The sequence below is a fragment of the Barbatula barbatula genome (genome assembly GCF_947034865.1).
Source record: "Barbatula barbatula genome assembly, chromosome: 11".
In the NCBI taxonomy this organism is placed as follows: Eukaryota; Metazoa; Chordata; class Actinopteri; order Cypriniformes; family Nemacheilidae; genus Barbatula; species Barbatula barbatula.
Genome location: NC_136774.1, coordinates 17,205,401 through 17,225,449, shown reverse-complemented (window position 1 = coordinate 17,225,449; position 20,049 = coordinate 17,205,401). Strand labels below are relative to the sequence as shown.

The 20,049-nt window shown below is 40.1% G+C and overlaps 1 protein-coding gene across 2 annotated transcripts; it reads left to right on the top strand.

Annotated features, from left to right (window-relative positions):
- Positions 1 to 1,020: 1,020 nt before the first annotated feature.
- col2a1a (collagen, type II, alpha 1a) lies at positions 1,021 to 19,518 on the top strand. Of its 2 annotated transcripts, XM_079468320.1 has the most exons (54): positions 1,021 to 1,340; positions 3,192 to 3,401; positions 4,791 to 4,807; positions 4,924 to 4,956; positions 5,058 to 5,090; positions 5,273 to 5,326; positions 5,496 to 5,597; positions 5,717 to 5,794; positions 6,466 to 6,510; positions 6,687 to 6,740; positions 6,958 to 7,011; positions 7,128 to 7,181; positions 7,310 to 7,363; positions 7,451 to 7,504; positions 8,445 to 8,489; positions 8,611 to 8,664; positions 8,794 to 8,838; positions 8,951 to 9,004; positions 9,097 to 9,195; positions 9,445 to 9,489; positions 9,612 to 9,710; positions 9,813 to 9,866; positions 9,982 to 10,089; positions 10,207 to 10,260; positions 10,343 to 10,441; positions 10,737 to 10,790; positions 10,932 to 11,030; positions 11,132 to 11,185; positions 11,283 to 11,336; positions 11,448 to 11,501; positions 11,622 to 11,675; positions 11,791 to 11,835; positions 11,946 to 12,044; positions 12,220 to 12,327; positions 12,444 to 12,497; positions 12,603 to 12,656; positions 12,747 to 12,800; positions 12,958 to 13,011; positions 13,589 to 13,696; positions 13,818 to 13,871; positions 14,030 to 14,083; positions 14,175 to 14,336; positions 14,449 to 14,556; positions 14,809 to 14,916; positions 15,009 to 15,062; positions 15,491 to 15,598; positions 15,890 to 15,943; positions 16,188 to 16,295; positions 16,383 to 16,436; positions 16,564 to 16,671; positions 16,793 to 17,081; positions 17,219 to 17,406; positions 17,778 to 18,017; positions 18,119 to 19,518. In XM_079468320.1, the coding sequence occupies exons 1-54, from the start codon at positions 1,247 to 1,249 to the stop codon at positions 18,263 to 18,265; spliced, it is 4,473 nt and encodes a 1,490-aa protein (XP_079324446.1). In that variant the 5' UTR covers positions 1,021 to 1,246; the 3' UTR covers positions 18,266 to 19,518. The 2 variants fall into 2 exon arrangements, with proteins under 2 accessions (XP_079324446.1, XP_079324447.1); XM_079468321.1 differs by lacking the exon at positions 3,192 to 3,401 and having other exon boundaries at positions 1,078 to 1,340.
- The last annotated feature ends 531 nt before the right edge of the window (positions 19,519 to 20,049 follow it).

Here is a 20,049-nt window from a genome sequence, read left to right as displayed (position 1 = left end):
TCTCTCTCATTTCGAACAGTTTGATCTTTTAATCTCAAGAGCATTACAATTTTCCTCTTCTCTTCTGTTCCCACCGTGGGACGGATAATATGGTAGATGTTTTATTGTGATTGGATTCGGAAAGAGTTACAAAGAGAAGCAGAAGGAAATAAACTAGTGAGAGGTTGCCAAATAAACACAACACAAATACATCTATGGCGGAGAAGCTGTTGGCAAGAAAAGTTGAAGAAACTCAACCAACAACATTAGTCTTACTTAAAAGCAGGCCACTTTAAAGATATGTTTAAAAGATCGACAAGAGATTAACAGATTTGATACATTTGAGATGTCCATTTGTAACAAAGAGCAGTTGTGCAAAGATCTACTTTGGGCGCCCTGGAAATGTATTTGGACTGTACTGCAAAAACAACTTGTGTGGAGCAGTCAGAGCTCTACCAGATGAATAATGTAAGCTTAGTGTAAGAAGACTGAAACATTACCAAGAACATTGTCTATGTTAGAAAAGTTATTAAAGGCCATAAGCCTGCTTCAGCATTAGCAATCTGTGACATTAAATGCAGATGAATATAAAAAGCGTACCCCCTATCAACACAATCTCTTTATTTGCTATACTCTAAGTATATTGCTCACAGTTTCCTATATGATTGATTTGTCAGTTTAAAACTTGAAGTCTGCTCTATGAGCACCCATGATTCTCACACCTCCAGTCTCACTGCAGACAGATGCCCAATCAGAAGTGTTGAATCAAAGTTTCCTGAGTTTCTAAGATTACTTTTGTGCAACTTTGTAGGTCAAACACTTAACACTTAATCTGCTCCGATAATAATTTTCTGAGCAAAGGGCATTTAGATGCACTATCACTCAAAGGCACTGAGAGAAGCCTAACTCTTGACAGAAAAGGGCAAAGAGAGCAGGGGGTGGATGGGTTTGGATGGGATTGTTCTTGGGACAGACATTTTCCCCTCTTTTTTTCCCAAAGGGGTGGGTTGGGGGTGATATGGCTCGTATTTCAGCGCTCATGGGGGTCGGGGTTGGACTCACTTTTTGGGATAAACTAAGATTCATAAATGCGCCAGTGGACATAAAACCGCGGAGCTCTGCCTGACGCGGTGGCATCTGTCTGTGTGTCTGGCGTCGGATCCTCCCAAAAAACATCCATATCCACTTAAACACTCCCCACGAGCACAGAGCTGCCGGTTCCTCGGCGACTTTCATCCCTGAGGACCTGCATGTCTGATCTTTAGACATGTTCAAATTAGCGGATTCACGGACTCTCCTGCTACTTGTAGCAACGCATTGCGTTTTGGTATCCCTTGTGAGATGTCAGCAAGAAGACGACCGTAAGTTGGAATTTTTCACATTGAAATATAAAGTGTTCTGCTCAAAATGTACGTTGTTGCCATGGTGACAGGGAAAAAAGTTTTGGAGAAGTGGATCAAGGGAAATGGAGTTTGGTTTGCGCGTTTTACTTCTGGATTGTGGATGTCTTAGCGCACTGCAGAATTCCAGGGTTTTGGCCAGTGTTGCAACTTAACCAAAAAGCTGCTATTATAATCAAAGTTGTATACATTTTATTGTACTTGTAGTGTACTTCATTGATTATACCGCTGCATTCTCTCTTTGCGCAATGCTCGTTGAATAGCGAGCGCGTAAAAGGTAGAATGACAGATGCTGACGCAGATGCTGATGTTGCGCACCAGGTTAACGCAAAGTGCACTGGTTGCTAGATGAAAAAACGTATGTGAAAATAAGTTTTAACAAAGTAAAAATAACAACCTAATTATAATAGAAATACAACTAAAGAAATGTTTTACATTACTTTAAAGTTATTCACTATTATAATAGTAAAATTGTGCTAATACATGGTAAAAATACTATATTTTCACCATGGTTTGTTTTCTAAGGCTGGTTCGTCTGCGTGTGTATGACACGTTGACGTCTTTTTGTGAATATCCCTCAAATTACAGGCATAGAGAACAAGGTCGTTATTTTAGCATTGCAATGCCAGATTTCCAGATATAGGCCATTCATTTGTCCTCTGGTGATTGTAAGTTCTTTTTCACTAAAGATTAGTAGCAAGTGTTTCCACAAGGGTTCAAGCAGTGCCCCATCAATACACATGTGAGGTGTTTGGAAACAATGATTTAGTTCAAGGGATTTAGAAAGAGATTTGGGGAACTAGGTTTTTGTAGGTGGATGGGGTGGATTTGTTTGGGTGGAGATCTCTGGAATGTTTTTGAACGTACTGGTGCCAAATCATCAGACTGGCAACCTCATAGGGGCACAAGGATCTTGAAACGGTAAGGTGCAAGGTGCGAAACACCTTTAGAGTTTAAAGTGGGGAAGACAATGAAGTGATTGAAGACAAATATGTGACGCTTTTTACTTTGTGCTCCTAAAATGCATGCTAAATAAACGATGAAAGGGTCTTAGGCCATCTAATATTTGGAATTAAAGTGAATCTACAGTTTAGAATAACACAGCTATAATTGCTCCATTCATGGACACTGACTCAAATTGCACTTTCATATGAATGTTTGAAAAGCAAACATACCTATGGGCTCTGTGTGTGTACGTGTTTGTTTGAGGGCCGTCTTTTCCGACCCACTAGGGTGTGTTTGCCCTAGTGGCATGTAAGACCATTAGATCCAGATGGAGCAGTAGAGAGAAGGGTGTGTTTGCATAAGGCACCAGGTTGTCAATGCAGCCCTGTCTGTGTTTGAGAAAGGCCCATTCATGGCTAGTGTTGTAGATTTGGGGTTCAGTTACACTCTGACTCCAGGAGCCCACATTTTTACACTAGGGTGTAAAATATTACTAGTCAGTGTTGTGATGAATGCATAATGTAAATGTAACCGGATACCAACCACCAGGTGGACTTAAATCAGAATTCTGTCTTTGCATGTAAATACAGTTTTACATACGTATGGGAAACAAATTGGTTATTTTAGTTTTGTGATGTCATGTGTGGCTGCTCTACTTTAGTTATTTCATAGGATACACACTGAAACACCCTATTGCAGTGCAGGACACCTTACTAATTTAGAAAGAAGTTGATATTTTACTATGTCGTTTCATAAAGAATGAGAGCTTTGTGAACGTAGGAGTTCATGTGTGCATGTGTGTGTGTCGCTCACCTGTCTCTTACCCTCACATATCTCTATTCTGATGCCCCCTTCTGGTGGCTACAGAAGAAGAGATAGGCGGTTGCATCCAAGATGGCGAGCAGTACGCAGACCGTGCGGTATGGAAACCAGAAGCGTGCCGGGTCTGTGTGTGCGACTCGGGGGCGGTGCTGTGTGACGAGGTTATCTGTGAGGACCTGAGCGACTGTGCCAATCCCATCATTCCACCTGGAGAGTGCTGTCCCATCTGCCTAGCCGAAACCGACGAGCCTATCGGTCTGCTTTCTGCTTATCATACCTGTCCTACAACCCTGCAACTTACTGTCTGCTTTGAGTTCTGTAACTGTAGCAACAGTGTCACATACCAGGTGTCTACAACCTTTGATCATGTGACAGTGTTTAGAACCCAAAGCAAACATGTAAAAGGGCAAAAAAGTAACACTTCTAAGTTTTATGTTGCCAATTTAAAAAGTCCATTTGTATATTGTATACTGTGTCCACTTCATTAGACCCTTAATAGGAAGTTGTTTGGGGCAGGAAAACAAGTTGTCCATGCCTCACTAACGTAGGAGATCTTGATTAAACTAAACTTTATAAAAAAGTTTGTAAATGTACTTTAGTCTTTAAATACTACTCTCAGAATGTTTTAGGTAAAAACATACGCGTGATATTATAGCAATGTTTTGTAAATGTTTTATATTGGAGTGAAGGTAGTAGTTTGGAGTGAGGTAATTTTAAAACTAAAAATTAAAAGCATTTAAAAAGTGGACTCACTTTGACCCTTGATTGTTTTGGTGTCACAACAAAAGATTAAAACATCCAATCATTTTGTGTCGGAGAATGAGAGGTCACGACACAACCTCCTTCAAACAGCCCAATTAACAAAGAATTTAGAAGTGTTCTTTCAGCTTTCATGCATTTCTTTTTTTTTCATGCATTTCATGTTAAATCAAACTGGACAGCTGTTAATTTTTACAAGTTTGTTACTGTACAGACGCACACGATAGCAAGATGAACATACTTTTTACAAAGTTTTTTTTTTTCTGAACATTTGCTCTCACTGTCATCAGTTCATGTTACTGATACAGAAAGAGTGTTATTTTGTTTAATATTTGCTGAGCAACATATAATAATGGCCTTTATGTTGCTTCTAATATTAAGCTCCAGCATAATGCACTGCCTATCATGATTTAAACCAATCATGAGCTTGCAACTTCCTTTTATGTTTTTAACCATTTAACTGGCAGATTGGGAAGAGAATGATGCAGTTTTGGTTCACTGCCTGGCAGGGCACCGTCGAGTCAGTCTTTGTGTAGTTGCAGCAGTTAAAAGCTGTACATTTCTTTTTTAAAGAAACACAGAATGTGTCCAACTGGTTGTTTATTAGTTAGTATTAGCTGTTGACGTCATTCAAATTAGTTTTTATAGTAAAGCTCTGGTAATCTTGATCATTTTACTATGACCTTTCTAATTATATTATTTATTGTACCACTGCTAGTTTTTGATGTTTTGATTCTTTTAAAGATTTTTTTCTGTTTCATAAATTTCAGTGTTTTGGATGTTTTTAATAAGATGTTATTTGTTTAAATACATGCTGATTGTCAAAATCTGAGAAAAATGACTAATGCCAAACTTTATCTCTTATATCATGACCTTCATCAACAGGGTCGACTAGTGGAAAGGTGAGACTTTTAACTTCATATATTGTTTTAGAAATTAAAATGTTGCAAAGTTAAGAACAAATAAATAAATAATAGTAATTTAAGTCTAACATAACTTGTTTTTTATTTTCTCACAGGGACAGAAAGGAGAACCCGGCGATATTGCAGATGTAAGTCATTGCCCTGAAAGTCTTTGTGTTAAAAACATTTCTTTGTAAAAAAATTGTTTTTACTTTTGCCATTAAAATATGTTTTATTGTTTATTTTATAGGTTGCAGGACCAAAAGGACCTGCTGGTCCAATGGTGAGATAAATAGCAAAAAGCTAATTATAACAATGATCTGTGCAGCTGCAACTCCTTGCCACTAGGAGGCTCTGAAGAACCTTTACTTAACTGTACTCATTCTTCTTCTCTCTTACATGGAGATGTAAAAGATCTACAACTTTAGAATAGAACTGTTTTGACAGTGTTTTCTGATGTTTTAGGGACCCCCAGGAGAGCAGGGACCACGTGGTGATAGAGGATCTAAGGGTGATAAGGTGAGTTCTCAGACTGCTTTGGTATAGTAATGTCAGACCAAATGAACAGTTGTCTGGGTCCACCATGGGGGCATTGAATGCACTGCAGCACGCTGTCATGTGAAAAGGCTTAATCTAATCGCTTTCATTTTTAGTTTATTTGCTCAATTGTTTATTTCTTTCCTCTTAGGGAAATGTTGGCCCCAGAGGAAGAGATGGCGAACCTGGTACACCTGGTAACCCTGGACCACCTGGTCCGCCAGGACCTAATGGCCCCCCGGGACTTGGAGGAGTATGTTTCGTCTTCTTCTCATTTCTACTTATTTATTTACTCACTCAGTATGAAGCTTTTTTTGTTTTAATAATGGCCTTTTGTAGGTTATTATAAATTTTTTCTGTGTATGTGTGCAGAACTTTGCTGCTCAGATGGCTGGGGGTTTTGATGAGAAGGCCGGAGGTGCTCAAATGGGTGTGATGCAGGGACCAATGGTGAGAACAAAAACAGTCCACAGACAGAAACCATATTAAAATATATGAAATACTTTATATCCCATATATATTTTTAAATTAATCTAATTAATGTTTTAAACATTTAAGGCTCATTTGTATAGACGGCTCATGTTAATCAAACATTTGTTATTTCTGCCCCCTGGTGGAATACTCTGAAATGACATGCATTTTGTTAAGAGCAGTAATTCCTCCGAAGTTTCCATCTTTAGGAATAGTCCTGTATTTAAGATACCGTTTATTAAATCAACCAACAGATGTACATCTGTATGTTTGTATGACTATAAGATCACACACATTTAAATCATTAAAGTTAAATACATGTTTTTCATATGTATTCCCCCTACTGACATATAGTTAAAGTAAGCATTTTTATATCATCAGTTTTCAGATATTTACAAGATTAAAGTCCTTTGACGATTACAGAAACTAATAAAGATAAAAATTAGAATAGCATACACTTGAGTGTCAGTATCTTTTATTCAAATACTAAAAATACATTCAAATTAATGAATCAAATGAACTACAGGCAAGATTCCAAAAAGAAACACAAACCTAGTCTATAACTGAGGAATATAACACTTTTTTTGCTGTTTTGATGTATCTTTGGGAAAGTGGCAGTGTTGCGATTTAACTTTTATCTGTTTCTACAGGGTCCGATGGGCCCCCGTGGACCTCCCGGCCCCTCTGGAGCACCTGTAAGTAAACACAGAATTTTTCCAAAATGCTCTAATATTACCAAGTATGGTAAAATACAATATGACGTTGATTATTTTCAAATCAAAAGCGATCACTGATGAGAAAGATATAAGTAATCTATAAGCCCCCACAGTAGCCAACTACTAACCCTGCACTGTCATCTGTTTTATTCCAGGGCCCACAGGGTTTCCAAGGCAACCCTGGAGAGACTGGTGAACCCGGCCCTTCTGTGAGTATCCCACTTTTTTCCAAATGAAACTGCCAGTTTGAATGATATGCCTACATATGTGACATTTTTGTATATACCCACATACATACTCCCACAGCCCACACATATGACACATTTATAGGGTCATACAGACACTGAGATAGCTTTACAATCAATCATGATTGAAAGGATCTGCAAGAAAACAGTTCAATTAAATTAAACAATTGTGTTACTTTAGGGTGCCATTGGACCCCGTGGACCATCTGGGCCCCCAGGAAAATCTGGAAGTGATGTAAGTAGTTCAATCTTCAACCTATAACAGAAAAGCTAGTTCTTTTTAGTCACTAGTTTCATTTGAATCACTGTTGTACTAACTGCACAATGTGTTCCTGCCCTCTTTCCTTCCAGGGTGAAGCTGGTAAGCCTGGTAAGGGTGGTGAGCGCGGACCCCCAGGGCCTCAGGTGCATATAATACTGACAGTTTTTAGTTATGTTATGCATAACTTTATCTTATATTCATACAGTACAATACAATGCCTCATCAAAACAGCATCATAATTAATAAATGTTGTAATTTATTTCTTTGACAGGGAGCTCGTGGATTCCCTGGAACTCCTGGCCTTCCTGGCATCAAGGGACACAGAGTGAGTTTCAGCTGAGACGGAAGTTTGTGTTTCTCTTTTTGCTTCTGTACAGAAATAAAAGAAACAAACCTTTAAATATATTTTTAGGGACACCCAGGTCTTGATGGAGCTAAAGGAGAGGGCGGAGCTGCTGGTGCTAAGGTACAGAAACATGATAACAGTCAAACTTAAGCCAACATTCCAAATAACCAAAACAGTGTCCTATGAATCCAAACACATGTTTCATTGTATCCAGCAAAGAATATGTACATGTGTGCTGACAGGAAGGTATCAGCCCATAAAACACACTAGAGCTGCATGATGTTGACTTTCTAAATAATGTTATATGCAATTTGCTATTTGATAATGCTAAAAAGTAAAAAAATTAAAGTATTAAAAATAAAAATCATATGACCAACATTCATGTTTCACATTCTTTCTGGCAAAAGAGAACGTCACTTTTTCTGTTTTGCAATTTTGTCTGCTATCTACATTGACTATAAAACTTTGACTATACATAACTTTAAGAAGTAAAATCATACAGTTATTGCAAAACTTTTCAATGTGCAGATTGCAATATGCACATTTTGTTAAATTTTAATAGTTCTAATACTGTATATCTTGCAGCTCTAAAACACACATTGCTCCATAAGGCGTCAATTAATCAGCATCTCAAACAAATCAAAGTTATATTATCACACATTTGTAATCACTTATTTACAGTTATCCACATTTATGGATTTACACACAATTTTCTTTTCAATCTATATAAATTAATCTGATTTTCACACAGTTTTCACATATTTAATGGTTAATGTTTTTTATAACACATGGTTAGAGTCAACAGTAACAGTCCTTTTTTATATAATTATCTGCAGTAATGGGAATATTTGCAAATGAGACAGGAAGAATGAAAACAGCATGTGCACCCAGAGTAACAAACACACTAAAATTTCACAAAAAGCCTGTAATGTGGCTTTGATCTCAGTTTAATTCTTACATTATCGAGCTGCCAAAGCATACATTATTAGGACAGATAGATATGTGTATATCTAATCTGCAAGACAACATTAATCTCTACTCTATCTCTCTCTCCATCCAGGGTGAAGCAGGTACTGCTGGTGAGAATGGTGCTGCTGGACCAATGGTGAGTAATCAACGACATCAGATCATGACCATATCATCTGTCTCATGAAAATACGTAACTTTTTTTCAGTCTGGCAAAATCCGCCTAATTCTCTACCTTTAATTTAACTTTTGTCCACCAGGGTCCACGTGGTCTGCCTGGCGAGAGAGGCCGTCCTGGAGCTTCTGGTGCTGCTGTAAGTGCATACTTAGTGTAGTTTACAACATTGTTACAGTTTTTAAGTGTGCTGGCTAAAAATACATAACGTTTTTAACAGTTGATGATGGGTTCAAGCTATAATGCTTGTTCTTATGTCTATCCACAGGGTGCCCGTGGTAATGATGGTCTGCCTGGTCCTGCTGGTCCACCTGTAAGTGCACTTCTTCAAAAAGTTTTCACATAGGCTACAAGAAGACTTTTACCATACTAGAAGCCAAATGATCTTCAAATAACTGTCACTTGTTGATGTGTTTTGTTCTTAGGGCCCTGTTGGTCCCGCTGGTGCTCCAGGTTTCCCCGGATCCCCTGGTGCTAAGGTAAAATATCTGTCATCTCCAGAAGAAACATTGACATTTTCATGAGACACCAGGAAAGGCTCAGTGGACTGATGTGATCTTCACTCCTGCAGGGAGAAGCTGGTCCCACTGGTGCTCGGGGACCTGAGGGCCAACAAGGACAACGTGGAGAGGGTGGTACTCCTGGATCACCTGGACCTGCTGGTGCTTCTGTGAGTAAAACCATTAAGATAATGATGAAGATGCCTTTACACATACAGTGTCACATCATTTGGACAAAACTTTGCATCAACCAGTTTTTGCACAAGAGGGACATGTTTTAGTGTATATTCTTTGAATACAAGTAATAATCATTTGCATCGATTTATACATTTTTAAGACTGTTGTACTTCAGAACATAATTTAAAATTCACATACTTTAACATGTTTTTAATGACAGTGATTTTTGTCACATTCTACAGGGTAACCCTGGTACTGATGGTATTCCAGGAGCCAAAGGGTCTGCTGTGAGTATATCTTCCCACATTATTCTTATACAAATTTTTATCATGCACCCACTTGATCTTTGATTGATTTATCAGGATCTTGTCTCTTGGAAACATACTTACAACTTGTTACCCTCTGACAGGGAGGTGCTGGTATTGCTGGTGCCCCTGGTTTCCCAGGACCCCGTGGCCCACCAGGACCTCAGGGAGCCACTGGACCTCTTGGGCCTAAAGGACAATCTGTACGTAATCATTTTAAGAATCAAATTAAGGAAATATGCCATATGTCATTTTATAAGTATTCTTGGACAGCATTTTAAAGTAATTTGTTTTCATGTTTATAGGGAGATCCTGGCATCCCAGGATTCAAAGGCGATGCTGGACCCAAGGGAGAGCGTGTAAGTCCCAATATCCCAACATTGTTTTTATTACCAGCTTTGAAAGTGTGACCAAGACGTTGTGAAATATCCTAGAAACTTAATCTAACCTATCTTTAATCCTTCTAACATGTAGGGTGTTGCTGGACCTCTAGGTCCTGCTGGGCCCTCAGGAGAGGAAGGCAAAAGGGGACCCAGAGGAGAGCCCGGTTCTGCTGGACCTCTTGGACCTCCTGGAGAGAGAGTGAGTTTTATCCACTGGTGTTTCATTCTGTGCGGTGGTATGATGACAAAGCTCTTAAAATAGCGCACAAATGAGTCCAACTCTTAATACTGTACATGTTATGCATTATTTTTCTAGGGAGCTCCAGGTAATCGTGGATTCCCTGGTCAGGATGGTCTAGCTGGAGCAAAGGTTGGTGATAGACATATTACCAATAATAGGCAAGCTCAGACGACATCTTGTCCTTATACTCAAATGTTCTTCAATGTGATAGGGTGCACCTGGTGACCGTGGTGTTCCTGGTTTGACTGGACCCAAAGGAGGAACTGGAGATCCTGGTCGCACCGGCGAGTCTGGTCTTCCTGGAGCCAGAGTGAGTCATTTTGTTGGAGTTATATTTTTAGGATTTACACAAGGTCATTTGGAATCATCTCTTGACTGACTTTTCACAACTCAATAACTGAATGCCATTAAAAAAACATTATATGATATATAGTACGTGATAAACATGTGCCGTCTCATATGATTATTTTCTATTTCTGTTGCTTCGAGAATTTCATACTACTTCATTGTTGAAACTGTTAACATTTTGCTAGTTACAAAACCCATTTAATTTAAGCAAGGAGATGCGTTCATATTCAATAATTTTCTGTCCTTTCTTCGAGCAGGGCCTCACTGGTCGTCCTGGTGATGCTGGACCTCAAGGAAAAGTTGGACCAAGTGTGAGTATCTCAAAATTTTCAATCATCCCCTATTGGTAAACCATTCCCAAAGTCAATTTACCTTAACGCAAAAGCTCCACTTTCCATAATGGATGAGACTTTTAGACCTAAAATAATTTGAAAGCATTTCATTTGTTGTAGGGAACCCCTGGTGAAGATGGTCGACCTGGTCCCCCTGGTCCTATTGGAACTCGTGGTCAGCCTGGAGTGATGGGTTTCCCTGGCCCCAAGGGAGCCAATGTATGACCATCACAGTATTTCCTCGCATCATTTATAACAGAAAATTCACGTTCAGTTTGTTTACGAGATGAAACTTAATGAATTATATTTCTCTTCCACAGGGTGAACCTGGAAAAGCTGGAGAGAAAGGTCTTCTTGGACGCACTGGTCTGAGAGTAAGTCAACTTCTTGAGACTATATTTCACACATCAAAATGTTTTGCAAAATATAGCAGAACAACAAAACCAATATACAAATGTATTTCGTCATTAGGGTTTGCCTGGTAAAGATGGAGAGACTGGACCTTCTGGTCCTCCTGGCCCTCATGTGAGTATTACTGCCTTTCCCACAATTAATTAACAAAAAAAATTTCTGCACAGCTTAGTATTAATATCCCATCAGCCGTTTGCTAAAATGTGCTTTCAATGTAATTAATAGGGTGCTGTTGGTGAGAGAGGAGAACAAGGTCAGCCTGGTCCTTCTGGCTTCCAGGTACATTTCTAAATATAAATATTGTGAATGTTGAAATTGTAAAATAAAAATTCTTTTTGAGTAATGATAATTGTCTATTCAAGGGATCATGTTTTAAAAAAATACTTTGTTTTTGCACAGGGTCTGCCAGGTCCTTCTGGGCCCCCTGGAGAGTCTGGTAAACCAGGTGACCAGGTGAGAATAGCTTTAGATACTTTAGATCAGGCCACATCACGTGTGCTGTTCTGGTGTCATTAGTGACCGGAATCATCCTAACTATAAGGTCATTTCCCTCTTGCCTGCTCTGTAGGGTCTTCCTGGAGAAGCTGGAGCTGCTGGTATCACTGGACCAAGAGTGAGTTACTCATTATAAAAACTCCCAAATTGCAAAATATGGATATCCCAAGTAACTTTTAATTTATTTTGCTTAAAACTTACTTTGACACTCTGCTGTGCCTCTTTTAGGGTGAACGTGGTTTCCCTGGTGAGAGAGGAGGTGGTGGCCCTCAGGGTCTTCAGGGACCCAGGGGTCTTCCAGGAACACCCGGAACTGATGGACCCAAGGTAAAGCCATATGGATTAACATAAATATTTAAAGCTATTGGATAATCTAAATACATTGCAATTCTTGCAGAATTGTAAGATTTTTTTCCAGACTTATGGACCCTAGTGTATTTGACCTGGCTAACACTTTGAGCCATCTCCTAACCCCTCTCTGTCTCTGTTTGATTATCATCAGGGTGCCATTGGACCTGCTGGAGCTTCCGGTACTCAGGGTCCTCCCGGTCTGCAGGGAATGCCTGGTGAGAGAGGAGCTGTTGGAATCTCTGGAGCTAAAGGTGACAGAGTAAGTATCTTCAGTCATCTGTCCTCGAGGCCCGGTGCAGCACTACCACTGTACACATCACTTAAATCCACATGCATCGGCTGACTGGATGAATAATCGAGCATCTCTTTCTCTAGGGTGACAGCGGAGAGAAAGGACCTGAAGGTGCTTCTGGCAAAGATGGCTCTAGAGTATGTTCTGTTATGTTCCCAACACAAATATGGAAGTCTTACGATCTAAAGTCAGGAAGGTGCTGGTTTTGTCTCTTACTTATCATGTGATTGTCATTTTCTTAGGGCTTGACTGGTCCAATTGGTCCACCTGGTCCTGTTGGTCCCAATGGCGTAAAGGTAAGTGTCTAATCCCTGCGTTCTCCCATCCATAGTAACATGATAAATTATGAATGCTTATATTTTATTGTTCTTTTTCTTCTCTTACAGGGTGAAAATGGTGCAATTGGCCCAATTGGCGCTCCTGGTGTCCGTGGTGCCCCTGTAAGCAAAAATTAAATGTGATTTCATGTGATTAGTGCAATTATAATTAGACCGCAGGTCTAGAGCAAAAATACCATTTGGTTCTGCCATTTTTCAAAATAATTAATTTTGTTTTAAATTCTAGTAGTCAGTACCACTAATGTTTATTTATTTTCAGGGTGATCGTGGTGAGCTTGGTGCACCTGGACCTGCTGGATTTGCCGGACCTCCTGTAAGTAGAACCACAGCCACATAGAGTAAACCTCAATTATCTATGGAGATACGTTTATTAAGTAAATAAGGTCAGAAGTTAAACCTCATTAAAAGGAAAGATCACCATGACACGACAACCAGTTGTGTAAATTGGGAATGCAATGGTATATTCTAATTTGATTCTAATACAATTTTATTTGTATAGAATATTCTTCGACATAAAATGGGATGTTCACCCAACTATGTCATAATTTTCTCACCCTTGTTTTGTTTAAAAACCCTACCTATCAAAACTCTTTCTTCTGGGAACACAAAATAAGATTTTCTTGAGAAATGTGAAAGTGAAGTGGTTTTGTGCCTATACAATGAAATCAAGGGGGCCAATGTTATTTGGTGATTTTAAAAATATTTTATTTTGTGACATAACTGTGAATGAATGGTGACACACAATACCTTTTTGGATTAACAATCCCTATTAAAAAATCATATTTAATTTCTTGTCATGTGGAAGATAAAATACTAAAAAGAAAGTTACGCCTAAACATTGATTTACGGTAATGCAGAATCTGATTCCAATCTCTTGCCTTCCTCCACAGGGTGCTGATGGCCAGCCTGGAATTAAGGGAGAGCAGGGTGAGTCAGGACAGAAAGGTGATGCTGGAACATCCGGACCACAGGGTCCATCAGGAGCACCCGGCCCAGTGGTAAGTTTTGGTTTTGGACAAGTTGTGGTACTCAAGATTTGTGTTTGCATTTTGATGTTTTTTAAATGGTCTTGCATAGACTTCCTATTTGGCTCTTCAATGTATGTTTGCTTATTTTTAGGGCCCAACTGGTATTTCTGGACCCAAGGGAGCACGTGGAGCACAAGGAGCCCCGGTGAGTTTCTTAACAAGTCAATTACTCATGAATGTATTTTGCAGCTTTCCAATGTTTCACATTTTTAACTTAATTTGACACCAAAGATATTTGATATTATCATATGAGATTTTGATATTCAGAAACTGAGTTTAACGAACATTTTTGCTGTGTTCTAGGGTGCCACTGGTTTCCCTGGTGCTGCAGGAAGAGTTGGTTCACCTGGCCCCAATGTAAGCCTTATTAAATCTCTTTGCGCTTTCTTCATAGTTCTTGCAGATGTACAGTCTATTCTCTATTTACATGATTTTCCTCTCTTCTCAGGGTAACCCCGGTTCTGCTGGTCCAGCTGGTCCTTCTGGAAAGGATGGTCCTAAGGGAGTTCGTGGTGATGCTGGTCCCCCTGGAAGAGCTGGAGATGCTGGACTGCGTGGACCTTCTGGTTCTCCTGGAGAGAAGGGAGAGCCTGGAGAGGATGGTCCTCCTGTATGGCTGAGATTGATACCCATTTGTGATAGTGTCATTTGTAACCGCTGTATTCTGCAATAAAATCATCTAATAAATCATGTATATTCTCTCCGTATTTCCTCATATGTAGGGTCCTGATGGTCCTTCCGGTCCTTCGGGTCTTGCTGGTCAGCGCGGTATTGTTGGTCTGCCTGGTCAGCGTGGTGAAAGAGGTTTCCCCGGACTTCCAGGACCCTCTGTAAGTAAACAACCCTGTGGAAACATCAATACAATAAGAACATATCACACTGTTTACCATGACAAGACTTCCTTGGTTTAAAAGCTTCAATAGAGCAATGCTGGTCAACCAGCTAAATATGGCTGACCAACATCATTGCTATGTCGGTTCACAATCCAGACCAGCAAAAAACACCTAGGATATGCTGTTTATAATCTGATATAGGAGATAATCTGACATTAACGACTTCCAAAATACTGATCTATTCCACAGGGAGAGCCTGGCAAACAGGGAGGTCCTGGTAGTTCTGGTGACCGTGGACCTCCTGGTCCTGTTGGACCTCCTGGATTGAGTGGACCTTCTGGAGAGCCTGGACGTGAGGTAAAGAACTAATACATGAATTATCTAATTATCTATCTCAGATTTTATTGGTTTAAGAGAGTTCTAACACTGTTCATTCTGTATCTCTTTAGGGTAATGCTGGAGCTGATGGTCCACCTGGTAGAGATGGTGCTGCTGGTGTAAAGGTGAGTAAACCAACACTTGTGTTGTGTCTCTTTTAAAGGTCCAGTTATTAATATCTAGCGGCAAGGATGCAAATTGCAACCAACCGCTCACTTTCCCCCCTCCCCCTACCTTTCGAAACACTACGATGGCTGACAGAACATAGCAAATTACATGCAAGGGGACCCAAGGTGTATTAAGATAGAAATAGCTTATTCTAAGGTAATAAAAGGTTTCATTGCGTTAGCTCTTTATACACCTCTGAAGACATAGCTATGTAGCCTACTGTATATTATATAGCATTTCTATCAATAGATCATCCCATAAATTACATACTGGACCTTTAGTTAGGAAACAGTTGAATTACTCTAAATATGTCATAAAAGTGATTTTAAAAGACCCAGTTTCCAAATGGCTGACATATGTCATGTGTCATTTTGTTCTTTTCTAGGGTGAGCGTGGTAACACTGGCCCACTTGGAGCTCCAGGAGCTCCTGGTGCCCCTGGTGCTCCTGGTTCCGTTGGCCCAGTTGGAAAGCAGGGAGACAGAGGAGAGAATGTGAGTACCATACCTTTCTGCCCTGATATCCCTTAATCACCCACATAGGTATCATATCATAGACTATGTAAGGATTCTCTGGATGCAGTTTTAAGCAGACATACACAAAATAATAGTAACGTGTACACAATAACCAAACCGTTGACAGTCTGTCCTCAGGTTATTTTATTTTCTAGTAAAGTAATTACATCACTAAAACAAGAGAGATCCTTATGAAGATTAAAAACATTAGCAATGTTCTCATATCAGGTGTTGATGCCATATTTAACACTTCCCTTTTTTATTCTTAAGGGCCCACAAGGACCTGCTGGATCCCCTGGACCTGCTGGAGCTAGAGGCATGGTTGTAAGTACACTTTATGAAGAGAGCAGAAAACACATAGAGCTCGAAATGCACACTGACATAATTTTTTTTTTTATTGTTGTAAGAAGAAAATACAGTACATCTACCCGTAGAGTTTAGTTGTTCATCCAAGCAAATTTGGAATCAATTCATTTTACACTGCAAATCATCATATAGGAGTTCATTTCTGGTGACTTCGATGATGCTCACATTATTGTAATGCGTCCTGTTAATTTCTCTTCACCAGGGACCCCAAGGACCTCGTGGTGATAAGGGTGAGACAGGAGAGGCTGGAGAGAGAGGACAGAAAGGACACAGGGGATTCACTGGTCTTCAGGGTCTTCCCGGACCTCCTGTGAGTTTTATCTACTAAGCCTAGTAACTATTTTGTTGGTAAGAGATTGGAAATTTGTAAACACTTTATTTTTGTCTCTCATTAAAGGGTTCTTCCGGAGACCAGGGTGCTGCCGGACCTGCTGGACCATCTGGTGCTAAGGTTAGTGACTGATTTATTTTACTGGTTTTCACAGCAGTGAAGTAGCAAAAGTATAAATATACTCTTTAGAAACTTTCTTTCATAATCAGATGGGTTATTAAAGTTGTGTATTATCTTGTTTGTATAGGGACCTGCCGGACCTGTTGGACCTGGTGGTAAGGATGGTTCTAATGGTCAGCCTGGACCCATTGGACCACCTGGACCTCGTGGACGTTCTGGAGAATCTGGCCCTGTTGTGAGTGCAGCCTACAGACTACACTTATGATACATTTTGTATAGAATTCCAAAAGTATTAAAATAAGTAGAAATAATGAAGAACATGTAAAAAAAATGATTTCCGTTTTTGTTCTCATTAGGGTCCACCTGGTAACACCGGACCCCCTGGCCCTCCTGGTCCCCCAGGCCCTGGCATTGACATGTCTGCCTTTGCTGGGTTGGCTCAGACCGAGAAGGGACCCGATCCCCTGCGTTATATGCGTGCCGACGAGGCCTCCAGCTCTCTTAGACAGCATGATGTAGAAGTGGATGCCACACTCAAGTCAATCAACAGCCAGATCGAGGACATCCGCAGCCCCGATGGCTCCCGCAAGAACCCTGCCCGTAGCTGCCGAGACCTGAAGCTGTGCCACCCCGAATGGAAGAGCGGTAAGAGAACATATACACAATGACAAAGTTAAACAGCACCTATTATTGTTTACAGTATGTTTACAGGCACTTTAGTTTCTAAAATATTTAGTTTTGCTATACTTGCATAACCATGGTTTTTGTTACTTGGTCCTTAGGTGACTACTGGGTCGATCCTAACCATGGCAGCAGTGCTGATGCCATCAAAGTGTACTGTAACATGGAGACCGGCGAGACCTGCTTGAAGCCAAGCACTCCCAAGATCCCACGCAAGAACTGGTGGACCACCAAGAGCAAGACGCACAAGCACATTTGGTTCGGCGAGAGCATTAATGGCGGATTCCACGTGAGTAACATTGATTATGGAGTTCAGTGATGTTGCACAGGGTCCTGGCCTTTTTAACATTCATGCTTAATGTAAAGTTTAAATACGAAATATAATGTCCAGATTGATTAAACAATAAAGTATCCTAGAGGAAGTGTGCCAGAACAAGGCACATTTGGATTCGATTATGCAAGGCCTTTACATTTCCAACCTCTGGTTTGGGTAGCTGTTCATGGTCCTGAAAATCTATATATCATACAATCATAAACCAGTAAAGATGAGGAGACATGTGTATTCATGGCCAGATGGAGAACTGTCTTGAATCATTTCTGATTTCTTGTATTTTATTTTCCATGATCGTGAATAAAAGCCTTTCTCATTTTCTGTTACAGTTTAGCTATGCTGAAAACGGCCAGACCAGCACCGCCAACATCCAGATGAACTTCCTGAGGCTGCTGTCTACTGAAGCCACTCAGACCATCACCTACCACTGCAAGAACAGCGTGGCTTACATGGACCAAGCCACAGGCAACCTGAAGAAGGCCCTTCTCCTGCAGGGATCCAACGACGTGGAGATCAGAGCAGAGGGCAACAGCCGCTTTACCTACAGCGTGCTGGAAGATGGCTGCAAGGTAAGCCAAATATTACATTATACTCTTCGAGTGTTCTAATAAGAAAACATATGTCGGTGAGACAGTGTCATTAACATTGATATTTCTGTATTGTGTTATAGAAACACACAGGTCAGTGGGCCAAGACTGTGATTGAGTACAAAACTCAGAAGACATCCAGGCTGCCCATCGTGGACATTGCTCCCATGGACATCGGAGGAGAGGATCAGGAGTTCGGAGTGGACATCGGTGCAGTCTGCTTCTTATAAAGAAAACCAAACCTATGTGGATTATGAGATAAGACATGGAAAAATACCAATGATGAGCAATAACTGTGAGGATGCAATACACATTCCAAATCATGAAATATGGAAGAAAAGAAAATTGAGTTTTTTTTCTCTAAAACGCAATCACGTTTAGCGCACTGGAATCCCAGCGCTAAACGGGATCGTCCCAAATAGTCCCTCCCTCTGAAATCCAGCCATGTTTCCCGCAAGCCCTCCTGATGGGAGCCAAGAGGGAGGATGAAACAAGCAAGAGATTAAACGAAAGACAGAAACATGGCTTGATGTCATCACTTCCTGCAGGGGTGGGCAGGTGATGCTGTACAGCGTTATGGCTGGATACTACAGTAGTCCCTCCCACTAAAGAAGGCCACGCCCAGTTCCATTTCACCCCTCTCTCTGCTTCTTGACTGTGACTCAGAAGAAAAATCACACTCTGCAAGATTTTGTGAAATGTTAAATCTGAGGAGGGAATAAGTTAATATTTACTGTGTATAATAACTAAAATCTCGATACGTTCTGAAGCAGCCAGATCTATATATTTTCACAATTATATGTGTTTGTGTGTAAGCATGTGCCTGTTCACACCAACATTATTTTGGGGGAAGTGCATTACCATTTCATTTTTCTTTTTCTTTTTTTTGGTCCTTTTTGTGTACCTTCTTCCCTTGGTTGCCCATAAAAGGACGTTTTGGTCCCTTGACATAAGAGCAAACAAAAAAATCTAATAAATTTGGAACCAATTTCTATTTTTGTTTATTTGCATGATCTTCATTCTTTAAAGAAAAGCTACCTCACACAGGAAAAACGTCAAAATCTGGATTTGAACAGAAGCAGCCTGGGCTTCCGGAATGGTCAGAAAAACGCCCCGGCATGGCTCAGTCCATCTTCAGAAGGTGCTATTAGTTTCCATCTATCAGTCAGTATTCCCAAAATTCCCAGATCACCCCACTCCCTAGCTAGCCTCATTCAACACCCACAGCCTGCTCAGAGGATGCGGAATCACACGGGATGATCAAAAGACAGAGGGACTCTTGGGAATGCCGGAAGTTTGCTCCCAAAGCTTCTCCGTAGCACTGAGCAGGATGCGTGTGCGTTGTGTGAGGGTGTGTATATTTTTGTTATATTAATAATATTATGATCATGATTTTTTTTGTTTGTTCTCTCTTTTCAATTCTGGTTTTGTTACGATTTTAATTAATGTAAATTGAAAATAAAGGAAAAAACAAGGAATTATGAAGTCAGATTTTAATTGTGTTTACTTTTAAATGAGCAAACTATAGTTTGCTGTGTGTGTTTGCTTGTGAGTGTTTGAATTGGCTAGAAGATTTCAAGAAAAGGTATCATACAGAGGCTCGGATATCAGCTTACACAGAGAAAATAAAATGGCTTCTAAAAACCGAAAAAGCTTTAAACAAAAACAGGAAAGTAAACAGCCATTTAGAGAGTCTTTTAGAAAGTTGACAAGATTGAAAACCGTAATTCATATTAAATAGCATCCAGCATGACTATAAATGACATTAAGCAAGGTTAATGGATGTTCTAAAGAGAACACATTCTAAAGCAAGTACCTGCACACAATTGTATTGAGGTATCATTTACTACCCCTTCGATTGTTTCAAACCTTTACACATTTCTTTGTTCTTCTGAACACACAAGAATATATTTGGAAGGATGTCAGATCTCATTTCCCATTTATTGCCATAGTAGATAAATAAATATTATGGGAGTCAACCAGTACCGCTGCTAGCCATTTTGGTGCCCTAAGC

What these genes read in the sequence shown, in the direction of transcription:
- col2a1a (XM_079468320.1), top strand. Translation starts at nt 1,247, where the DNA reads ATGTTCAAATTAGCGGATTCACGGACTCTCCTGCTACTTGTAGCAACG. An exon ending in AAGGACCTGCTGGTCCAATG is followed by an intron (nt 5,091 to 5,272) that starts GTGAGATAAATA and finishes CTGATGTTTTAG; the next exon opens with GGACCCCCAGGAGAGCAGGG. An exon ending in GCCCCCCGGGACTTGGAGGA is followed by an intron (nt 5,598 to 5,716) that starts GTATGTTTCGTC and finishes GTATGTGTGCAG; the next exon opens with AACTTTGCTGCTCAGATGGC.